This window comes from Bos indicus, chromosome 6 (assembly GCF_029378745.1).
Source record: "Bos indicus isolate NIAB-ARS_2022 breed Sahiwal x Tharparkar chromosome 6, NIAB-ARS_B.indTharparkar_mat_pri_1.0, whole genome shotgun sequence".
Taxonomy (NCBI): Eukaryota; Metazoa; Chordata; class Mammalia; order Artiodactyla; family Bovidae; genus Bos; species Bos indicus.
The window spans coordinates 36,706,448-36,724,908 of NC_091765.1; the positions used below are offsets into that span (position 1 = coordinate 36,706,448).

The window sequence follows — 18,461 nt, forward strand, 5'->3', positions numbered from 1 at the left end:
TTAGGAAATACCACATCTCTTTTCCTTGCTTTGTAAAAAGTAAAAATTAATGTCAAGCTTGAGTTTCACAGAATTATAGGACATGAGTTCTGAAAGAGACCTTAGAGGTACTAAGTATACACACTTTTATTTCTTTTTAATAACTATAAAAATCAAGTTCACGAAACACTGTATTTTGCCAAAGGAAGCAGAAACAGCACAAACTTTGATTTCTATGTTATTGAAATTGGTCTGACTTTTATCTCATTCTTTTGAGCATTTTTAAACTTTATTTTTAGAATAAAATTATCAAAGCATTTTTCCTTATTTTCCTCCATTTTATCTGTTCTTATTTATATGAATATAACAAATTAATGAGTTTAAAGTGAGGTAAAAGAAAAATACATATGGAAATAGGATCAACTGTCTTTGTGTTCAGAAATCCCTTTGTGTTCAGAAATTTAATTTCAAAGCTGTACTCTATAGTTTTTTTTCCCCTATCTCCTAAACAGTTACCTCAGACCTAAATGCTGGTTCGTGAATTTGATATATAAGTTATGCAAGTGAGTTTAGTCAATAACTCAATACTTATCCAGTTTAACTATAAGTATACATCATCCTTTATTGTGTATGTTCAGTTTCTTTGAAAAGTGAGAACCAAAGTCTGTCTTCTGATTTCCTTTAGCTTTCAGAAATTTAATCCCCCCAAAAAAACTGAAGTTGACTTTTATAACATGAACTGGAGTCCCTAATAAAAATAGGTAATATCCATTCTCTCACAGTGTTTAAAGCCTCTCTTCTGGTTTATCTCAGCAGTTTTTACCTCCATGCTGGGTTTTCTATAAATTTAACAAAACTCATGGACCACCTCTTTTCCCATTGTCAGTTTCTGCCTGCACTCAGAGAAAATTCCCAGTTTTATTCCTTAAAGAAAATATGCATAAATGCATATCTGGGGAAAGCATGTTTGCTCCATTCCCCCCAGATGTCCTGATGCCCTGTTTCTGGAAGCAAACTGATCAGCTAGAGTAAACACAGTCACCCACCTCAGCCTGGTGTCTGACACCGTTCTACAAATACAGCTTCCCAGGCGGTACCAGTGGTGAAGAGCCCATCTGCCAGTGCAGGAGACATGAGAGACACAGGGTCTCTTGATCCCTGGGTCTGGAAGACCCCCAAGAGGAGGCTGTGGTAGCCCACTCTGGTATCCTCACCTGGAGAATCCCGTGGACAGAGGATCCTGGTGGGCTATAGTCGATGATATCGCAAAGAGTTGGACATGACTGAAGCGACTTAGCATGCATGCAAGCTTTGGAACCATTATACATTAAATAGTTTTTAACACTAACTTAATTCTTATTTGAAGGAAAAGTAAAATTTTTAATAAACTAAATGATACTAACTCCGTTAACTCTTTATTCAGCCCATGATTTGTTTTCATCAATGTTTTTTTCCACCAGGAATAGTATCTTAAATTAGCTAAGTGGTAGTAGCTAATGAAACTGGAAAAGTATATTTATTCCTTAGAATACATGTGTGATTACTAAAACTGTGGACATAGTTGATGTTTAAAAACATTTGGATGAGAGAGCTTAATTCCATTCTGTGTTTTTTTTTTTTTTCTGTGAAAGGATTTGTCCCCATCTTAGCTGCCAGTCTCCACATTCCAGGATTGTGCAGGTCACATGTTAACATAAGTGAGCTAAGTGGAACGTGTCTTTGTTGCAATGAATAATTTAAAGCCCTGCCAACACAACTCAGACAGAAGCACTTTCTCATCTGTGAAGTGAGGGTATTCTCAAAGATATTTCCTGATTCTCATATTCCATTAATTTTAAATCTCATCTTCACAGGTAACCAACTACAAAGCAAGTAGCCAGGGAACATGACAGTGACTACTGCTTAGACTACATCCTGAAAGTGAAGTTGTGCTTCTTAACTTCCTACTTACTTTTAAACTTCTATTTTTACTTTCCCCCACTCTCCTCCAAAACCTTCTCTTATTCCTTTACAAGCTTTTTATACACTGACTAAACTTTTGTTTCTGGAAAACATATGTAATAGTATACCTTCTCTGTGCCAGGAAGTATTTCAGAATCTGGGGATACATCTGTGAGACAAACAGGCAAAAATCACTGCCTTCATGGAGCTTACATTCTAGTGGGAAAAACAGACAAAATCAAGGTAAAAAAGTAAACCATGAAATATATTACATAGTGATAACTATTAGTAAGAAAAATAAAGCAAAAAATGAGGCTAGAAATTATAAATGGGCAGAGGTTGCAATTTTAAATAGAGTTTTTAGAGATGGCCTTCCAAGAATTTGATATTTGAATGTAAAGATCTAGAGGGAGTAAGGAAACAAACCATACTATCACAGCAGGTTCAGAGACGCCAAGAAAATCACTTATATGAAATGTTCAAGAAACTGCAAAGATACCATTATGGTTAGAAGCGAATGCGGACAGTGAACAAGATAATGGAAGGTGAGGAGAGAACAAATTAAGCAGGGCCTCATAGAACATTGTAAAAACTCTGCCCTTAATCTGGGTGAGATGAGAATCCGTGTGAGGGTTCTAGGTAGAGCGGTGATGTGACTTACTGAAATTTGGTTTGACCACTGTGTTGAGAATGGAAAGGACGCAGCCAAGGGCAGAAGCAGAGAAACCAGTTAGGAAACTGTTGCAATAATCTAGGTGTGAGCTGATGATGGCGTGAACTAAGGTGATCCTCAAGCCAGCACATATTGCCTTGCAGGCTGCGCAGGGCACTGCGGTAGGGGACATTGTTCACATTGACTAAAATGTCCTCCTAGAGTACTGTATTGCAGTCGTCATGAGGTAATAGATATATTTTGATATATTTTGAACATAGAATTGACAAGATTTCTGATATTACCTGTGTAGTATGAAAGATAACGCCAAGGGTTTGGGCCTGAGCAGCTAGAAGGTTTGTGAAACCGATTTACTGAGATGGAGAAGAGAGAAGTTTGGGAGTAGTATCATGGTTCAATGTTGGACATGTTTTTTTGCGTTTGTTTGTTTGGCTATTCTCTGTCTTAGTTGCGGCATGCGAGATCTTTGATCTTCATTGCATCGTTTGAACTCTTAGATGTGGCATGTGGGATCTAGTTACCTGACCAAGGAACGAACCCAGAGTATTTAAAGTCAGTATACTAGATGAAGTAATCAAGGGTGTGAGTTTGAACAGACAAGGGAAGTGACCTCAGGGACCGTGAGCCCTGAGGCCTATGAACATGCAGAGGATGGGGAGATAACAGGGAACCAGTAGATGAGACTTAAGAAGGAAACAACAGCAAAAAAGGAGAAAATGAGGTGTGTTTGATGTTTTGGAAGCCAGGTGAACCGGGTATCTCTAGCTGGAAAGAAGGTCAAATAGTTAACCGAGTAGAACAGTGAGAGTTTATTGGAATTAGCAAGCTGGAGATCACTCAGTAAGAGCAGTTTTGATGGAGATATGGGAGCAAAGCATTTTCCAGAGAAAACAAGAGGAGAGGAACTGAAGAGTTTGAGTGATAATTTTACAGTGATCTCGCCAGCCCATAACACAGCCAAAAAGATCTAAAAAGGGCAACTTGCAGATTAAGAATCTCTAGAGTGGGAACTGTCTGTAGTAATTTGCCTTGTTCTTTTCCCTTTTGAACTATCATGAGCAGCAGAGACCGAGAGACTGCAGATAGTTCTGAACTCAGAAATTAGTGGTAGTGAGTGGCATTGAGTACCTCTAACGATTGCTGTGGTCAGAACCTTCTGCTCTCTTCTTGCACCATCAGCTCACATCTGTGCTCTTGAGCCTTTCTCAGAGGGAAAGCTTTTTTGCTGTTTTTGTCTTTGAACAGCTAAAACAGCAAGTTTGTGTTTCAGTGACTTCCCTCTTTCCTGCTTCAGAATTTCTCTAGATCTCCACCCGTTTTCTTACCTGCTCAAATAATAAACGTTTTTCTAAAATCTAAGATTAAATATCCTTGAAATTTATGTTTTCTGCATCTATCTCTCTACGTCTTGTACATGTGCAAACATATACACACTCACTCACTCACTCATGCACTTTTCATTGCTTCCTCACCACTAGCTCATTTCTGTTGGCCTAGAAAATGCCTCTATCTCAAAAATATTCTTTCTAGGGCACCGTTTAACAGTTTGAATCAAAAGCCATAATTCAGGCATTTTATCTAATAATCCTACCTCTGCTATCCTGCTCTGGAGACAGCATCGTACATATGAAAAGGACCAGAAGTACTGATTTGCTCACCACATGGTTGTCTATAATCATGGAGAATTAGAAGCAATTTAAATGTTCAAAAGTAAGAGACCAGATAAGTAACATTTGTATGTCAATTCAATAAGATATGCATCAAATAAAAATTACGGTTCTGAAGACTATGTAATAAAGTGAAAAATGTTTGGCAAAGTATATTTTAAGTGCTTTGCATATATTATCAATTTTAATCCTCCCAATAACCCATAAAGTAGTAATTATTATTATTAATACTCTCATTTGAACATGAGGAAAATGAAGCACAGAAGATAAACAGCTGTCCAAGGTCACAAATAAGTGGTGGGGCTCGGGTTCCATGATACTCTCCTTCAAAAGTAGGTATATAAGGAAGCAGTATATATAGTGCGTGCATTTATGTGTGAATGCAAGTATATAAATATGTTCCTAGAAAAACACACAAAGGAAATATACCTAAAATGACTGAACAGTAGTATTGTGCTGGTGATGGTGATGGTGGAAGTATTAGGGGCAATTTTTACTCCATCCAAATATTCTTTATGTGATTCTACTAATGCTTTAATAAGATTTACATTTATATATTTAAAAAAACATAGTCTAGTAGCCCTTTTATTCATAAACAGCATCTGTTTAATCTCATGTACACCCTCTGAAATCATAGGCAGGGATCAAGGAAGCAGCTTAGGTCTTACACTCAGGCCTGAATTTCAGTTCCAGCTTTATCATTTAATAGCTATGGCAAGTGAGCAGTTACTCTGTAACATGGGAGTATTTATCTCTCTTTGTGGTTTTTTGTGAGATATAAGTGCAATGAAATGTGCTAAATAATAGGAAAAACTGAAAACAGTACCTATATAAGTTCTTTCTGCTCCCTCTGTTCTGATGGTCAATCTTTGCCCTTCGTTTTGCCATCAAAAATTTTAAACAGTCTGCAGACATTTCCAGTTCTTTCCATACTTGCTAGTGAACTCCTGTAATTCAGATTCTACCCCCACTTCTCTGAAGAAACTCCTTTCTCTGTGTCGCTGGGTGACCGTGTGGTTGTTTCTGGTATGTTAAGACCTCTGTGCTGTTGTTGGCTTGGTCCTTGGCCTCCTGAAGTCCTTGTGGTTCTTGACCCTCTGTCCCTTTTTCTCAGAAATCTTTCTCCCTTGACCTCCAGGATGTTGATCTCTCTTTGTCCTCTTAACACAGTGACCCTATTCCTCGTCACTGCGTCCCTCGCTGACTGGTTTTCCACAAGACGTGCTTAGATGTAAATGTTACACAGAGTATCGCCTCATCCCTTGCCCATCAGTACTGCACCTGAGAGCTTCTCTACTTCTGCGGTGTCAGATGTCACCTCTTTGGAAGTGACTTCCAAAGCAACACTTCCATGATGCTCTGTGAAGCTCACCTTAGACAGTACTTTCAGGTCAACATGTGAAAATCAGGTCAACATGTGAAAATCAAATGAATCATCTTTTCCTCCTTAGTCTCTCTTTCACTCATCTGATTTCACAGGTCCTCATCTTCTTAGTCATTTTCTAAGGCCTTTCCTTTTCCTTGTTCCCAGTCCTTCTTCCAGTGTTTGTCACACGTCAAATCTAGTTGACTCTACTTTAAAAATATGCCCCCCTTTCCCCTTTGTACTGCCATAGCTGAGGCACTTTTTATAACTAGTCTGGAATATCAGGACAGCCACCTAGCACATCTTCATGCGTCCACTGTCTCCTCCATCCCCTCCAAACCATTTTGCCTGTTTATAAGAACAATCATTTACCTAATGTTGAAAATCTCAACTCTTGGTTTTAATGCAATATAGCCCAGCAAGAATTCCTGTCAAAAACCATCTGACAGTGATTCTCTTGAGTGGTGTCAATATAAGGTAAAAAAAAAACAAACCCACCGTTTGAACCGCAGATGGAAACATATTCATTCCTTCAAACATACAACAATGGACTGTATGACAGGCGCTGTTTTAAGCACAAAAGACAAAATGGTGACCCAAACAGACACACTGTCGGCCATCTGGAAGTCTACATTCTCAAAGGATGAGACGGATAAGAAACAAACCAACATGTAGTCAGATGGCAGCACGTGCTGTGGAGAGAAGTGAAGCGGGGTGAATCAGATTGGGTTGGGTGGGAAGCTGAGGATGGACACTGAGCAGATTGAGTCTTCAGGTCCGGCGTCTCTGAGAATGGCGCTTATGCAGGGACCTGTGAGGGAGGAGGGATATCTGAGGAGAGACTATCCAGGCAGAGGGAGAAGAGCCTTAGCCTTTGGAAGATGAGCAAAAGGCTCTCCTGGTCAGAGCAGAGTTGAAGGGGGAGTGCTGTAGGAGATGAGGTCAGAGGCATAGCAGGGAGCCTGATCCCTTAAGGCTTTGTAGCCATTTTTAGATCTTTAGCATTTACCTTGAGTGAAATGAGAAGCCATTAGAGGATTGAAGAGAAGAAAGCAATTTTCTGAAGTACCTTTTGAAAGGATCACTCTGGCAACTGTATAGCCCAGGAATGGTGAGGGCTGTTCAGATAGAACCTGTTTTTAAAATTAAGATAGTATTAACAGTGTAGCAGACTACAGTTGGAGCAGTAACCAAATACAGAAGTGATGATGGCAAGGACCAGTGCTGTCAGTTCGCCATCCACCATTGTTCCCCAGTGGCCAGCGTAGCTCACCACTCACAAAAAATGTGTTTTAAGAAAAGTGAGCGAATGAACGGCTGCCATATCATTTAGTGTGGTAGCTCAGGTGATAAAGAATCTGCCTGCAGTGCAGGAGACCTGGCTTCCATCCCTGGGTTGGGAAGATCCCCGCTATCCACTCTAGGATTCTTGCCTAAAGAATCCCATAGACAGAGGAGCCTGCTGGGCTACAGTCCATGGGGTCACAAAGAGTTGGGCACAGCCGAGCAACTAACACTGGCACTTATACTTGCTTTTTTAGGGTAACGAGTAACAAAATGACCCAAAATTCAGTGCCTTGCACACCGTCAAAGTTCTTTCTTCTGTGACAATCTAAAGCAGTTTAGGGCTCGGGAGAGGGGTTAGAAGACTTTCTCCACACAGTGTTTCAGGGACTCAGGCCAACTGCCTCTAGCTTCAGCAACTAGCTTCCCGAGCAGTCGTGTTTTTCATCTGCATTCCAGCTCACAAGAGGAGAGAATGAGTGAGTGTCAAGGCATGAACCTTGTGAGGCAGCTAATTAGGCAGGCCTGGAAAGCACACATACAGCTCCTCACATCCTATTGAAGACCTACCTACCTGCCTGAGAGGCTTCATTCAGATGTGCTCTCACTGGGCACGTGGCTCCATCATCACTGTGCAAGAAAGGTGGAATGGATTTGGGTGGACAGCTAGCAAGCTCTTCCATAGGTGTCCTCTTACAGTACCAGGAATTCCTTTTGAATATGGATTAATTTATACAGTTTTAAGCTGTAAAACATGAAGTGTACAAAAGAATACAAAATACTCAAATTTGTCATGAATCCTTTGTTAATGAGAACATATCAGATACCTTCTCTTACAGCTCAAGGCTAGAATAATGAGCTTGTTTTGCCTAGCAGTGTTCCATGTAGCCTTCAAACTGAATTGTTTGTATATTGAAAGAAGTCATCTGTAAAGGCTTGTTGGGCTTCTCTGGTGGCTCAGCGGTAAAGAATCTTCTTCCAATGCATGAGACACGGGTTCAAGCCCTGGGTCAGGAAGAGCCCCTGGAGGAAGACATGGTAACCCACTCCAGTATTCTTGCCAGAAAAATCCCATTGGCAGAGGAATAACTCAGACACAACTGAAGCGACTAAGCACAGCACACACACAATATAAAGGCTTTGTCAGCATTTTATAGTTTTAGAAGCCAAATTTGTTTGTGCTCCAAGTGTTTTCAAGTATTTCAATGATCAAACAGGTTTGAGCCTAGCTGTCAATGCCAAAACAGAGAAGGGGCCAGGGGGAAGAACTGAAAATAAGCTCCACAGTCTTAATTTTTTAAAGCTTTTGCTCTTTATAGATTTTAGGTCATTTTTATAATTGAGGAGAATCGTTCTTAAAATTCAATTTCTCCTGACACCCCCAAATTGTCCAAGTAAATTATAGAGAATTTGTATGTTTTCAAAAGTCTCTGGTAGGCCTTCTATGAGGCAGAACTAGATTTGTCTGTCTTTTTTAGTGCAATTCTAAAAGCAGTTTTTATCAAATTATACTTAAAGACATAATCTGCCCTTTGCTCTTTCTTAAAATTATCTATTACCTTTAAAAGATACTAATTTTAGGAGACTAAAATTAAATTAATCCAATAAGACATGTTTTATAAGAGTTCTTTTACTTCCAACTTTAATAAATGAAAACATTAATGAGCTCCTCTTTTACCACACCTGGCACATAAAACAGTTAAAAGCCTTCAGAGGTCATTGAGCCTCTGTTTTCTCATAAGACCAGCACTGTTAACTACAGGGCATTTGAAAGTCCAGTAGCATCCTTGTCTTACAATGGAAGCTTTCTAAATTTCAGCCATTACTTTGACCTGTCCATTTCATTTTCTCCTTTCCCCATCTCAGTGAAGTGGGGGACTGGCTGATCTATTTCTTAATCTTCCCTCTCCAAACCCTTAGGCAAAGAATGGAAGTCAGAATCTATAAAGTGTTTAGCACCCAGGGAAAATAGGTACTTTTGTTATGTACTTCTAGATCTTTCCTACCCTTGTTAGTCTCATTCTTTAAAAAATTGCTGCAGGTTGCCAGTTGTAACACGTTCTTCACATATTCCGGTTTCCAAAAGGTATAGGGGCAACCTAATTACTTTAGCAAAGGAACACTGTGTTCTCGCATGCTGCTTTGGCGAAAGCAGACTATGACTACAGTAGTCTCAGATGTGTGGAAGACAACATGAAAACTGGGATGATTACAAAGCTTTAGAGAGAAATACTGAACAGTTTTGAAAGTCACCCTTTGTCAGTTACATCTGTAGAAATTCAGGTCCTTAGAGAGTTGTTAAACATATAGATCAAACATTTTGTTAAAAGTGGAGGAGGTGAGAGAGTTGAAGTTACAACTTGTCTTAACCATGAAAATCAGCTAAACTTTCTCACATTTCACACCTGCTTTTTGCAAAGCTTTCTATTGTAAAACACAACTATATATTTTCTGTAATTCTCAAAGCCTATGTTGATTGTATCTTGGTTCTTTCTGTTTTGGAAAGAAAATCAATCATCTAACATTCTGCTAACTGAAATATCTTTAAATTTATATTATGGTTTATTTTATGTTCTTTCTGAATGTATCTTAGCCTCCCACCTGAAGATTTTTATTTCTTCTGGAATAGTTATTTGCATATAATTTAAAGGTATTTCATGGACAGTGGTTTAATGTGATTTGAAGGTTGAGGGTGGTACTTTCCCTAGGAATTCATCTTTCAGAGCTTCAGGGAAATTTAATACTATTGCACTAGATCTTACACTAAAGATTTTGATACTCTGTTGAAGATTACCAGTGTGAACAAAGATTCTTTGTCAAAGATGGATTGCTCTTTATCAGGAAAATCACATTCCAGTAATAAGAGCAACTATGCTCTGGCTTAACGAGAGCCGTTTTAGAGAAGCCTCTTCTAACTCAAACTTTAGAGGTAAAAAATGTACATATTATTGTATGTTTATATATATATACATATATATATTTAAATTTCTCGGATTCCTTAAAATTATCTGTGTAAATTATCTAAACATGTCAGTGGATATGTAGTAATGGCAAGCACAAACACTGTCTTACCAGTTCCTGGGACATCATCTTAACTGTGGGCAAATAGCAGTAATATATTTCCTTGGAAATTACACAGTTTTAGAAATCATAATGACACCACCAACAGCTAGTATTCACTAAATGTATAAGACATTAGCGTAATACTTTACATGTATTACCTCATTTCATCCTTACGACTGCCCTATTGTTGCCAACCCCACTTTACAGCTGAGAAAACTGAGAGTCAGTAGGATCTTACAGTTAATAAATGATGGAGCTAAGAGTCAAACCCAAACATTCTGCCTCCAGAGCCACTATTAATAACTCTTATGGTATGTTGTCTCCCTTGTTTTTATACTGGATGGAACCTGGGGCTTTAAACTTTTAAGAGTCACAGACAAGTTGACCATACCACCATAAATGGAAAATAATTTATCTATCTACCAAGCCCAAGATTAGTTATCTACTCTATACGCTTGTTTTGTGGAGATTTTTGTATATCTCAATTTCATAGGATCACTGTGAGCCTTAATCAGATGTATTTTGCAATGGGCTTTTCACAGTGGAAGATTATAAATGTGTAGATGAATGCATGTTGCTTCAATGTGTTCTTTATTTTGACAACACAGAATACATGGATTGTACTTAATAGTCTTTTAATGCAGAAATGAATCTTTGAGTTCAATGAAATTCAGGTCCAAATCTCCAAGGCAGCTGTGCGTTTGAGTCCACCAAATGCAAACATGCTCTTGTTAGCATATTTGTAATCTTCCTGCATGGGGACGGCTTACTTTGTGCTCAGTCACCTGAGTTGTATTTAGAAACTGTTGGCTGTTTTCACAGAGGCAGTCAAAAAATCTTACTAATATGCCTCCCAATAAGTGTTAAGCCCTCTCCGTCAGTCTGAAATACATGCTACTTGAAGTACGTTTCCTGTTTACTTTTGTCCAGCTTGGCTAATATAAAGATTAACATTAAATATCACAGAAGAAAAAGCTCTTAAGTTAACTCCATGTCTTTGTGATGGCTATTTTGCAGTTTAGATACAAGCTGCATATCCCCTCAGATCATTTTGACAAGAAACACTGAAAAGATGTTAAACAGGCAATGAATGTGACATTGGCTTCTGATTACATTAGAAGTCAGATTCCTCAGGTCTAGTTCTAATGCTGCCCTAATATTCTGAGAGTCTGGGTTTTGCTCTACTTACCTATAAAATGTGGACAGTACCTAAGAGGAGCACTGTAGGCCATGATGACCATCTCTGTGCTGCTGTCAGATGTTTTTGTTAATGGAATGATGAAGTTCAATATACAATTTTATACCAACAGTGTATAATAAAGTGTTATGCTGCTACTGCTAAGTCACTTCAGTCGTGTCTGACTCTGTGCAACCCCATAGACAGCAGCCCACCAGGCTCTGCCATCCCTGGGATTCTCCAGGCAAGAACACTGGAGTGGGTTGCCATTTCCTTCTCCAGTGCATGAAAGTGAAAAGTGAAAGTGAAGCCGCTCAGTTGTGTCCGACTCTTAGCGACCCCATGGACTGCAGCCCACCAGGCTCCTCCATCCATGGGATTTTCCAGGCAGGAGTACTGGAGTGGGGTGCCATTGCCTTCTCCAAATAAAGTGTCATAATTTTACCAATTTTAACAAAGTTGGGAATCTGAGGACTAGAATTAATATCTACTTATTATCTGATGTTTCTATCTTAAAGAAAGAAGGGTCTGTTGTTATGTACTTCTTACCATTACTGCTGGACAACGAGTAGTTTGTTTTGTTACAGAACATGGAAAATCTCAATCCCACACCATCTCATGAGAGGACTGGATCTGATCATGTTGAACTGATATCCGATGGAAGGTAATTTTAAGAGTTTTCTCCTAACGCCATTTATAAGAATGTGAATAAACTTTTTTTTCACTTAGTGCAGTGTGCTTTAAAAGAACTAAAAAGCATAAAATTAACAAACTCTATATTTACCAACAGCATTTTATAGCAAGGAAAATGCTTGAGGATGGGAAAATCTATGGTGCTACTAAAGACAGATAACCATATTTGTGTTTTGTGTTGTTTCTAGGTTTTAATTTTTTGTTTTGTTTTTTTAATTTCATAAGAATTTTATTTAGAGCTACTGAACTTCTAAAACAAGTAAAATTATAATTTCAATGAATGAGAAGCATTATTATAAAACAGAATGACAGTTTATATTTTGTTTGTAGCAAAGAAAATGAAAAGGATGGCAGACAGAGCCAGCATCTTGAGGTGAGTAGCCACCAAGTAAAAGTAAGATTGTGACTGTGACAGGACTGTCCCTGGGAAGATTTATTGGCTTATCAATAAGGGGTGATGAGATTACGTGACAGGACTACGGTTGTTGAGAAAGGCAAACATTGAGACATAAAAATTACTTGAGAAATCGTAAGAACTCTATTCTTTGGGTTTTTTTTTTTAATTCTTTTATTTGACTTGTTAAGATAAACTTTAATACCAGGGAGATTTCTCCTTAGATTTTTTTCCATAAAATAAGACAAAAGCCAAAGCTACTGGTTTGATTTTCCATGAATTCAAGCATTTTTTTAAGTGATTGAGACAGATAATAGTGAATCATAGTGGATTTGTCACAGAGATAATTTCATTAATTTTCAAATTAACGTAAAATCATTTCAAGGTATTAAATTCATTTCCTGAGTTTTGTATCTTGTTTTAAGTAAATGACAGAGAAAATAACGTCTAACTCCCTTCTATCGTCTGTATCTTAAAGTTTCGGTGACTTTCCTAGCTTCCTTGTTGTCCTCTGGTGACATTGCCTTCCTGATCCAAGTATTTGATTTCCTTTGTCCCAATGCTGGCTTCCATTCAGTGTGCTGAGCTTCATTTTTCATTCATACTTGTGTATATAACTCACTACTTCCAAATGCTTCCAACTGCACCTTCAGTCTTATGATCAGCTTTCTTTTTGGCAAGAATTAAAGCTTTCTTCAACCTGTTCTTGGATTCTGACTCTTGATATGTTAATTATGCATAGAACCGCCCCCTCTAACCACTGATTCCTAATCATTTTTGGGCAGTAACCTCACTCACTGATGGGTTGTTCAGTAATATATATATTGAGTCCTACTGTGTGCAGGTAATGTGCCGGGAGCTGGGATTTAATAACAGCTGCAGTTCCTACCTCCATAAAGTTTTCCAATCTAGAAAGTTAAGAATTCAAAAGCTATGGACCCCCTTCTTAGAAAAACGCACACTTATGTTGAATTTGGTATAAAATTGCTGGAAATGAATGGCCACCTGACACGACCACCCCCCAATCCTCTAGATTCCTCATATTTCCTCTTTGTCATCTGTCATGGGCACTTCTTCATTAACCCAGCCAGACAACAGGAGGGAAGGCTTCTCCTTGACTTCATAGCTTGTGAGCCACTGCTTTCATCTTTTCTTTCCAACTCCTTTATGCTTCCTTCCTTGGGACCCAAGCGAAAAGCAGACCTTCTTTCTCATCTCTAGTCACAGTTTTTCAGAGCACAGTGTCCCCATGATACTGTTTTAGTTTCCTTCTGTTTCATCCTTTTTCTGCTCCCTTCCTCTTCTCACAATGAGCACCTACTCATCATGCCATTGAACATTATTTTTAAAGAAAATGGCTTTGCCAGCCTCCTGGAGAGGTATTCTCAGTTCTCCCCTTTTCTGCCTCTTATCTTTAGGAGATAAAAGGGTAGAGAACAGCCTTTGGGATGAACTATGTAACATTAACTCATAAATTCCAAGTGGCACCCAAACAAATGGGTGCTGAACTCCGTTTGTCTTGGTGTTTTTGTGGACAGCTCTCACGGCAGATGCATCACAGGGAAAGAATCTCAAACCTTTCTTCCACGGGCCAGGAACTATTCTTATATGTGTTGCCCATGTGCATTTACCAATCAGCACCTAGCCCACCATTGGCACTTCTGAAGCACTAACTATTAATAATCATTGTCATCATGGTCGTTTCAGTGAGGAGATAAAATTAGGCAGTGAGTTAAAATCCAGACTACGCTCTCCGTGTCATCCTTCTTTCACAACCGCACCAACGGAGGGAAAAAAGGCATCACTCCACAAGATGAGGATTCTGTTTCTACTCATGACCGCATGTGTTTCCTTCACTGAAAGAAAGATACTTTATGATTGATGAAGGACTGTGAAAGATCTGACTTCCATTTTTAAACCTCTTTCCCTTGCTTACAGTCTATTATAATTTCCTACATTTTAATATATGTAGCACTTTCTAAAACTTATGCAGCTCAAATTGTCTGATTTTCTGATAATACTGCACTAATTCCTAGATTGCAGAAATGAAAAGTGAGTCTAGAGGTTGGTTACCCCTCCTAGAATTCTGTTTAGCTGGTATTTTTTTTTTCAATTTCCTATAACATCAGATTTACATGCCCACTATGAATGGATATGGTAATGTTCCCAGTTTCATTTCCTTTGTTCATTTCAATCCTTTGTTGCATGTCTCGTTAATTTCTTTTACCTATACACCTGCTGCTGCTGCTGCTAAGTTGCTTCAGTTGTGTCCAACTCTGTGCGACCCCATAGATGGCAGCCCACCAGGCTCCGCCATCCCTGGGATTCTCCAGGCAAGAACACTGGAGTGGGTTGCCATTTCCTTCTCCAGTGCATGAAAGTGAAAAGTTAAAGTGAAGTCACTCAGTCGTAACCCCATGGACTGCAGCCTGCCAGGCTCCTCTGTCCATGGGATTTTCTAGGCAAGAGTACTGAAGTGGGATGCCATTGCCTTCTCCGACCTATACACCTAATCTTACCCAAAAGGAGAGTCTGCTGAGGTCTCAGATGGTCAGTGATGAGAATTATCCTTTTCTATTTCATCTGCATTTCTTAAAGTAGTTTGTATTAAAATTCATTTAGTGACACATTGGCAATGGGGGAAAAAATGTTAGAGTCACTTCAGAGTGCCAACAATTTAATTATGATTTCTTCAGCCAGGTTTTGGAAAGGTTGATGTTTTTATAAAATAGGATGATACGTGCTGGATGAAATAGGGTGACACGTGCAAGAGCTGAAGCCCCCTGTTCCCTGAGCATGTGGAGTTCAAAGACTTTGTTCTGTTGTTTGTTTTTAAACTCATTTGACAAGTGGAAGTATCCAGGAGAGAGGTTGTCCTTAAAAATAGCAATTTCTAGATTCTGAAAGATAACCCTGAAAGAACAGGTTTTCAGAGTTCTGTGGAGTGTTTGCTTTATGTTTCAGCTTGATTCCTTCTGACAAGCTGTTTTCTATTGTTGAAGTATTTCATGTTCCGTATAAAATCCAGAACGGTAAAATGATAACCTTATATTTAATCCTTTTGTCAGAAAAGCAAAACATGTAAAAGTTTTTAATTATGTGGTAGAATATGCCATTATCTGGGAGAGGTCATTATAGTCAGAAGTTGAAGGTTAATAAAGTGTTAAATTCCTTCAAGATATTTTTACATTCTTTATGCTTTCTAAGCCTACTGCTTAGAAGGGCTTAGAAGCATACCTTTGATAACAAACAGGACATTCATAATAAACAAAAGACTATTTCCCTTTTTCTTATCCTGCTTCAAAAAAAAAAAAAAAAGGAAGAGAGAAGGAGAAAAGATAAGACTTTCTAATCAAGCATGAGAATTAATATTAGTTATCACAGGAGCTTAAGTGAAGGCTTGTATTTGCATTGAGAAGGTTTGAGATAAATTCTGAAATATCCTCATCAACAAGTATTTATGAAATGGATGACTGTTATTTCAGCCTCACTGTATTTCATGGAAGCTTTAGGATTTTGGAGAAGGGAATGGCAACCCACTCCAGTATTCTTGCCTGGAAAATTCCATGGACAGAGGAGCCTGACGGGCTATAGTCCATGGGGTTGCAGAGTCAGACACGACTTAGTGACTGAGCACAAGTACTGGTTTTGAAACTAGAACCAGAAAGATTTGAAAAGCTCTGTTTGTTTAGATTCACTTCCAATTCCATCCAGTCTTGAAAGGCTACTGAAGCTTGGTAATTCACATGAATTTGGGGAATTTGTTATGTTTATTTTCCTTTCTTGTCAGGCCAAACAGTAAATGTTTACACTTCATGTGGCTCCTTCCTGTGCACACTGCCTTGTGGAGGGCGCTGATACTGTCCTGCCCGTCTCTGGTGAGCTGTCCTGCCACTTCCTATCCAAATCCCAGGCAGGTAGGGAGAAGGGGTGGAACAAACATTCACCATTTGAGGCCAGGAAAGGAGCGGAGGGCGGCAGAAGATGAGATGGTTAGATGGCATCACCGACTCAACGGACATGAATCTGAGCAAACTCCGGGAGATAGTGAAGGCCAGGGAAGCCTGGCATGCTGCAAGCCATGGGGTTTCAAAGAGTCAAACGTGGTTGAGAGACTGAAGAACAACAAGAAGGAGCAGAATGAGTGAAGTCCGGCCAGGCCCAGCCAGCCAGGGACAAGTCTTAAGAGGAGTCAGGTGGATAGACTGGTAGTTAATGGCTCCCTGACCTGACCATGGAATGTAAACTGTGGCCCCAGGCTAGGTGAGCTCTCTTGTTTGCTCCCTAGCATCCTGTGCTTTTCTTCTATAACATGCATGTGACTTGGCACTTATATGATCAGTGAATCCCTTCCACTCTGAATCCCCTGTCTCATTAATCCTTGTAATTCCAGTGCCTAGCACGTAGTATGTGTTCAATAAACACTTCCAAATGAATGAATGGGAAAGGGAGGTAGTGTATAAGTGGAATTAGCATTTCTTCTACAGTTATGACAAGCTAGCTCTTTTTACACTACATATTTTTCACTTTATCTTCCCAACTGTTTGAAGTTATGGTCCTGTATTAGACAAAAAGAATCTTAAAGTTTACTCATTGAAGATCTTGCTGCTGGTCACCTGTGTTTGAACTCAGATCTCTAACTCTAAAACCCATATCTGCATGCCATGTTGTCCCTCCTAAGAGCCAGTCACTCAGTTTATTTCATCACATAAATATTTAGCATGTTTTCATACGGTGCCACATTTTTTACAGGGTTTTGTGTGTGACAGCACAAGGATCTCTGAGTTGAAAATTATGAAATGAATGCATTTACCTGGATTTAACTGAAGATACAATTTGTGTAAACAACGCAAGTTGAAACCAAAAGATATTTTTGGTATTTAAGACTGTCCTTGACATTTGCACATTAATGATCTAATAGGAGAAACAGACAGTCACGTAGGCAGGCCCGATGCTCCATGATAAGACTACTAGAGGGTGGGAAGCCTGGCAACGTGCCTCATCAGACTAGGCTGACAGATATTTGAAGTAAGAGGGGTTTTTGGCTCATGTGTTGCTACAAAGTGGTATCCTTACTCCATGTACATGTATACCTGGGTTCACGCTATCAGCCCCCTCTGCAAACACCAGCAAGGTGACCATGTCCGCAGAAATTGGGAATCAGGTCTTCAGATACAGCAGCAGACGAGAAAAAGAGCACCCTGGGGGACTGGTCAGAGCCCAGCAGCACAGGGCCGTGAATGTGCTGGTGAGCGAGCCCTGCCAAGTGCATCCACGGCTGTGTGAGTTCGTGTGGGTTTATGAAGGACACATCTCTCCCTTGCTGTGCAGAAGATCAGCCAGGGAGTCTGGAAATTCGTGTAGATCAAGCTCGTGTGTGTATAGGTCTTCAGTGTGAGTGACGCCCTGTTATTTATGGCACAGCGCACGTTCTTGACTCCAAGTACAGGGACCTCTTTGCTGTTCCTAAACATACACAACATGACCATGCCTCAGGGCGTTTGCACTTGCTTTCCTTCTTCCGGGAATACTCTTGCCTCAAAGAGTGTCTCCTTTGTGCCTCTGCTCACATGCCACCTTAATGGAAGGGCCTTCCCTGGCTACCCAATATGAGATAGCAGGCCATGGCCCCTCCCTTCAGCATCCTCCTTACGCTGCTCTATTTTTCTCTGTAGTCTATGTCATTGCTTGACTTCTTTTTCTTTATTAACTGTCCCCTTCTGTAAGATTCATTAGGACAGAGATTCATTTGGGCCACTGAAGTTTCTCCAATGTCTAAAAAACCATCTAGCATGTCATAAGCCCTCAAAAGTATTTCTTAGATAATGACTAAATAAATTTTTCTTTGTATCTCTAGCACCAGATATATAATAGACAGCCCTATTACATGTATATAACATGTAATATACACTATTATAATTGAATGGTGGGAGTTTAGTCGCTAAGTCGTGTCCAGCTCTTACAACCGCAGGGACTGTAGCCCACCAGGCTCCTCTGTCCATGAGATTGTAATTGAATAAACTAGTAAGGTTTAGACCTGATTCTCTTTGTTAGAATAATAGAGTCCTGTCAAGGCCGTCCATTCCAGTGTCCTACCTAGGGTGGTGCTCCCTCTCCCACATCCCTAGCTCCCGCACTTGGTGTGAACACCGTGAAGGGCAGCTCACCAATGCATGAGGTAGTCCGCTGTTGCCTTGCACCAAAATCAAGTTTCCAGAGCTCCA

The 18,461-nt window shown here is 39.6% G+C and overlaps 1 protein-coding gene across 13 annotated transcripts in view; it reads left to right on the plus strand.

The window, feature by feature from the left end:
* Positions 1-18,461, plus strand: part of FAM13A (family with sequence similarity 13 member A) — a 337,331-nt gene that overhangs the window by 280,027 nt on the left and 38,843 nt on the right. For all 13 annotated transcript variants that reach the window (XM_070790892.1, XM_070790889.1, XM_070790891.1 and 10 more), the window contains 2 exons: positions 11,738-11,814; positions 12,174-12,216. In XM_070790892.1, coding sequence (XP_070646993.1) covers positions 11,738-11,814; positions 12,174-12,216 — 120 coding nt within the window. The remainder of the gene's footprint in view (positions 1-11,737; positions 11,815-12,173; positions 12,217-18,461) is intronic.